Genomic DNA, 5,861 nt, shown 5'->3' with positions numbered 1-5,861 from the left:
GGTTCCTGTCTTCTTCTCTATCTCCCCCTCCTCCCGATCGACCCGACGATGGCCGGAATCCGGCAAAGGGTCGCCAGGATAAGAAAGAAGAAGAAAGATGGAAGACCACTTACCTAGTGGTCGTCCCACCGTGCGCCACAGTCCTCAACCGCGGCCGCCACGGGTCCTTAGCTGCGGCAGCAGCCGGTCCTCGGCCGCAACTGCCGTCAGGCGGGAGGCCGCCTTCCTCCTCCCCTGTTTTCTCGGTGGGGCAGGTTCTTGCTAGGGGTGGCAAAATATGACCCGACCCGCCAACCCAACCCATGTTCGACCCGCCATAAACAGGTTTGGGTTTGGCTTAAACGGGTTTGGGTCGTAAACAGGTCGACCCATTTAACCTGTTTATTAATTGGGTCGGATACGGATTTTAGATGTTTGACCCGTTTAACCCGTGTAACCTGTTTAACTATTGGGCTGATAAATAACTAAGATAAGAGCCACAATCCACAAAGCCCAGGGCCGACCCAACTCCCCGCCTCAGCCCATTTTCTTTGCCTCGGCCCAACTCCAGCTCGGCCCAATCTCAATGCGAGGACCACCAGCCGTCCACTGCAGCACTGGCTTCACTGCTCCACCCATCCACCATCCGCGACTTTAGAATCAGATGGATCTTTTAATTGAGACTTCTCCGTTGTTAGGGTGAGGACTGAGGAGTGAGGACTTAGGGTTTGTGCGTCGGCGCCGCCCAAGCTCTATTCCCTCCCTCAGCGTCCCTCTCGAGTGTCTCCCCTCTCCTCTCCAGCTCTCCTCCGGAGTCTGGACTCTTCGTCTCCCAAGCCCTCTCCTCTGGACCTTCGCCTTCGCCCTCTCCTCCCCCGTGCCGACAACTTCGGCCTCCCCGTCGACGGCGACCGCGGCGGTTCAATAGGTCTTGGGATTTTTTTGGCTCCCGTCGCCTTCCCTCTCCCTCTTCCATTCGAAGTCTTCCGTGCGTGCGAGGTCGGATCCTCTGCTCTACCGAGGTAAGAAAGATCCATCTTTTCTTCTTTCTTCCCTTAATCTTTCCTCTTTTCTTCTCAGATCTGATACGGATTCATCCCTTCCTTCGTTTATTTCTTCGATTTCTAAGTTTTTTTTTGTTGTTCTCTTTTCTATTGTGTTCTAGTTCATCGGTCGATGCAGGCTTTATAAGTGATTCATTTTGGTATAATTTTTGGTTTTATTTTCTGGGTGAAGTTGATGATTTCAGTATTATTTTTTTGTTCTTCCGGCATTGGTTCTCCTAGAACCTAGATGCTGATATCTATTTTTTTTTCCTTTTTTGTGGGCTTTCGACTATAATATGATGTTAGGGTTTGGGGTTTACTTCATGTGGCAGAATATTTATGTTGTATGCGTGATTGCGTGGTTGTGATTTTCAGTCATTTTAGTTAATTAGAATTTGTTGCTTAGCAATGCATTCCTCTTTTGTTGCAGGAGCTTGTGACCGAGTTTCAGGGCACATCCAAAGAAGGTAATAGATGAGAAAGCCTTTTGTTTTTCTGTCATCTGGATTAAGCAGCAGTGTATTGATGCTTTGTTGTTAGTTGTATAATAGAATCAGAACCAGTAAATGTTGTATTGAGCTTAGAATTTGTTAGTTGTATTGAGCTTGTATGCTCAGCATTTTGTGGAGGTAAAAAATGTTGATGCTTGTATGCATAAGTTTCAGAAATATATAGTACTTATCAAAACCAATTTTCTAGTAGATGTCTGCAGCAGCATTTGCCAAAGGCCTTCTTGATTTGGAGGGTCAGTTAACTCCAATTCTGGTTCGTTTTCAGTTTTTTTTTTATATTTTTCATTGTAAATTATTGATAATAGTTTATTAGTTTTACTTTAATCTATCTTTTTCTGTCCTTTAGGATTCACTGGTTAGTAAAGACTCTTCTATGCTGGATGGACTAGAAGATGCTAGCACTGAGATGGATGAAGAAAGGTTTGTTTTCTAATATAGATATGCTGATTAGTTGGACCAACATGTTTATCAAAGATGAAAAATCACTGATATTTGGACCATCATGTTTATCAAAGATGAAAAGTCACCTATTGATATTATCTTGCACGGTTGTTTTGCGCTGTTGCCCTGAGAGTATTGTCTTCACTGCCATCTAATGATATTAGCCATTGAATTGCTGGCACGTGCAACTGCAAAAGTGCAAATCATCCAAACTCAGAATTGTGCTGGAATCTGAAAATTAACATAGTATCTCATTTCCTATTATCTCTTTTATTTTTTGGTGTTGGCCTAGTCTAATGAATTTGAATTCAGGGCCTGGTTGTTCTTGGCTTTGGAGAGGCAGAGGAACTTGGACCTTGCTTACTTTAACAGGGGACTTGCAAAAAGGTATGCAAAAAGGAACTTGGACCCTGCTTAATGAATAGGGGAGATGCAATTTGCAACAACAAAATATTATACTAATGCTTGATTATGTCTTCTACAGGCAGAGAAAATAGGGCTTGACTATATAAATGTTGAAGCACTAAAAAAATGAACAAAAACAGGAAGCTGGTCAAAAAGCTTGCTAAAAAGTACCATGCTTTCCTAGCATCAGAAGCGATTATGTATCTTGACATTTGTTCTATGTCAAGCAGATAGTATTTTCAGGCTATTCCATATGTAAATTTGGATGATTTGACTTGTATTCCTTGTCTTTGTAAAGATTAAATGCTTTTTGAATATTGCTTGTATTAGATGAATGAACAAATAACTTGTATTCCTTATGTTTAGCTTTTTGTAAAGATTGAATCCTTTTTTAATGTCGATGATGTTGGGACAAGATTTTTGTAATATTTTCTATATTTATCTTCTTTTTTTCTTGTGCTGCTTAAATGCTTAAATCTTAATGTATAAAACAGGTTGGGTCAGGTTGGGTCGGGCTAAGGCCTAAGGCTAAGAGCCTAAGAGGTGACCTATTTATTAAATAGGTTAAACAGGTTTGGTTGGGCAGGTTAAACGGGTCGGGTTGGGCAGGTTAAATGGGTTGGGTTGGATAGGTTAAATAGGTCTAAACAGGTTAAACATGTCAGCTTGGGCAAACAGGTTAAACAGGTCGGATCGGGTTGGGTAAACAGGTTGCCTGTTTATTAAACAGGTTAAACGGATCGGATCGGGTTACCTGTTTAATAAACAGGTCAGGTTCAGGTTGTAATTTCTGACCTGTTTAATAAACACGTCGGGTTCAGATTAATGATTTTCTGACCCGACAACCATGTGACCCGACCCGTTTATGACCCGACCCGACCTGATTGCCACCCCTAGTTCTTGCCCCTTGAGTTGGTGGTAAGGTGAGGGAAGAACGAGAAAATAAGAAAAAAAAGAGAGAAAAAGATAGAGAAAAATTAATTAATTAAATAAATATGTCAAAAAATTGAGAGAAAGGTTTTATCTTTGTTGCAATCATTCTCTCTACTTGATTTATAGATCCTAATTTGATTTACCCATATAGAATTTAAAGCCTGTCTATTTCGGATTGCTTAGATTTAGTTTATATTTAGATTTTAAATAGTGAATAGCAAGTAATTTATTCTGTTTTAAATGGTTTTGAAACGTGCAACGAATTTGCCCAATTGAACATAGTAACCTTTAGCCGAACAGTGCTAAGTGACTCTCGACAAACCTTATTAATTTTAAATTACTAATTAATTTTAGATATATAATTATAAATTATATTTGACATGATTGATTGTGCATTTTTTTAAAAAATTTAGAATCAAGCATATGATTGTAAATATTCCATATTTTTGGCCAAATAGCGTCTGTACTGAATACTTAATTATAAATAATTTACGTATAAATTATGATTATACAAAAATGCATGAAAATGATATATGTGGCATGATTACAAATTTTAAACTTTTGTAATGCTATTTAGCATTTCCAACTTATTTATAAACATATGATTTATAAAAAAATATAAAATATTTTATGAGCTCTTAGATAGCTATGATCGTCTTCATAAATAAAGGCCAATCGACATCCTGGAGCTAGCATCTAAAGAAAATAGCCCTCTGTCAATGGGTTAAAATTGGTAACGAATATAAACTATGATATATTATTGATTACAAAGATGGCCCTATTACAGGTTATGGTGACCGTAGTATGAAAAATCTGTGAGCATTCTTTAAATAAAATTATGGATAAATGGTAAATATTTGATGATCATGAATATTTTAAATTGCACTTTCAACTTTACGAACTTGCATGATTTATATATACAATCAAACACTATCTCGTTGAAAGGTTCTTTGCCTTTTTCAACGTATTTCTTTAGACAAAGACTCCATTTTTTCCTCTTTCCAGGTCGAAGAAAATGAAATGCACGTGGTGGTCATTATAGCGGTTCCTTCTAGTCCTAGAAAATGATCGAACAAAACGGCTACGAAACTACCGAGCAGAGGCAAAAAGTTTTTTCAAGTAGGTTAAATGAGCACATAGAAACCTCTGCTAGCAAGATAATATCGATAAAATACTAACTGAACTAATTTTTATGACTTAAATTAGCATCCGAAGCAGGCAGGATAGAAGCATGAACACCCAAACCCATATCAGAAAAGCCATGCCTTAGCGATAACGAGATCAATCACTCAGTCTTCGCTACAAAAGATGCAGTTTGCCACGACATAATTTATTATCATGTTCATGAAATTTTTTTTTACAGTATAATTTTACTTTTCAAATGATGCTTTGAATCATGCAAAATTTTATACTAGATCCCGTAAGGTGGTGCTTGGCTACATACTAAGCCGCAAAGCTTATTTGTCTCTTTATATTTTTTTGTTTCAGATAATTAAGGTTCTTAGGAGCAAGAAAGAATAAATGAATGAAGGATAAAAGAATAAAGCTTGAAACATAGTTGCAAGCTATCAATAAGTATAGTTATGTCAATAAAGTTGAGTTATGCAGTCAAGAATATTCATATGTTGGGTTTAAATGCTTGGGACCGGTTTTTCTTTGTTTAGCAAATAAAATTAGACAAATTTTTATCATGCTATATTTTATTTTTATTGTGCGTTTTGTGCTATTGTGGAAAATATCCTACGGTTTGGGTGTGATAGTCTCTTCTCTTCCTTTGGAAGCCCCTTCACCTAATATCGGATCTGGGGCGTGACCTCACACCTTCACCGGTCTGTGATTCAAAGCAAAGATCGGTCCGTAGTGTAGATAATCTGGGTTCGAGCCTTTCTTCGCGGTCCACACTGTTGATGAGCTGGGTTCGAGCCTTTCTCCTTGATCCAGCCTAGACCGAAATTTGAATCTTCTCCTAGAGGGCAACGAGGGGCTTGAGATTTCTGCAGCCATGTTGATCTGATCTCCATTGATGGGCTTGGAACTGCTGAGCCCCGGAAAGACTGCCTCCATCCTTTCAAATCACTGGTTGCCCAGCTGACGAATGGGAGAGACCTCATCTAATTCCATCTATGAACTCCTAATTATCTCGTGATGCTTGGTTGAAAACCAGCACCCCTCTGCTAACTTGCTAACTGCGCGTCGACACCCCTTGCCAAGAAAGACTCTTGTGGAGTGTTAGCATCCACAGTGGCGCCCTCTCTGTCACGCCCCCGCCTCTGCGAGGCACGTGAGGCACCTAGTGCCCACGTGGGGGCCACATGAGGGAGGAACACGGGGCTCCCCTGCCAGATATTGTCCGGTTCTGGGGCTTCACGCAAGCGTCCTTCACCCCTCCCCGGTTTTGTTTTCCACCCAAAACGCGTCTGCAGGATTAGGAGACACCCGCCTCATATGCCCAGGCTCTGGAACGAGTCTTTCCGATGTGGGACTATTGGGCCTCACACCCTTCCCACCATCGGACAAGAGCCGTCCTCGGCTCTAATACCAAATG

The 5,861-nt window shown here is 40.2% G+C and overlaps 1 protein-coding gene across 3 annotated transcripts; it reads left to right on the top strand.

Moving 5' to 3' along the window:
* Positions 1 to 462: 462 nt before the first annotated feature.
* Positions 463 to 3,481, top strand: LOC108510782 (inositol hexakisphosphate and diphosphoinositol-pentakisphosphate kinase VIP2-like). 3 transcript variants are annotated; one of them, XR_005507672.3, is made up of 6 exons: positions 463 to 1,001; positions 1,456 to 1,492; positions 1,728 to 1,770; positions 1,884 to 1,957; positions 2,291 to 2,365; positions 2,463 to 3,480. XR_005507672.3 is itself a non-coding variant. In XM_039117601.3 (6 exons), exons 3-6 carry the CDS (start codon positions 1,728 to 1,730, stop codon positions 2,473 to 2,475), a joined length of 225 nt encoding a protein of 74 aa, XP_038973529.1. In that variant the 5' UTR covers positions 485 to 1,001; positions 1,456 to 1,492; the 3' UTR covers positions 2,476 to 3,476. The 3 variants fall into 3 exon arrangements, 2 of the variants coding, with proteins under 2 accessions (XP_038973529.1, XP_088560345.1); XM_039117601.3 differs by having other exon boundaries at positions 485 to 1,001; positions 1,728 to 1,790; positions 2,463 to 3,476; XM_088704219.2 differs by lacking the exon at positions 463 to 1,001 and having other exon boundaries at positions 1,011 to 1,492; positions 2,463 to 3,481.
* The last annotated feature ends 2,380 nt before the right edge of the window (positions 3,482 to 5,861 follow it).

Source organism: Phoenix dactylifera, chromosome 9 (genome assembly GCF_051530095.1).
Source record: "Phoenix dactylifera cultivar Ajwa chromosome 9, Ajwa_hap1_PhDact_Kaust_v1.1, whole genome shotgun sequence".
Lineage (NCBI taxonomy): Eukaryota > Viridiplantae > Streptophyta > Magnoliopsida > Arecales > Arecaceae > Phoenix > Phoenix dactylifera.
The sequence above is the reverse complement of the archived record's forward strand: the minus strand, read 5'-3'. Positions and strand labels throughout refer to the sequence as shown.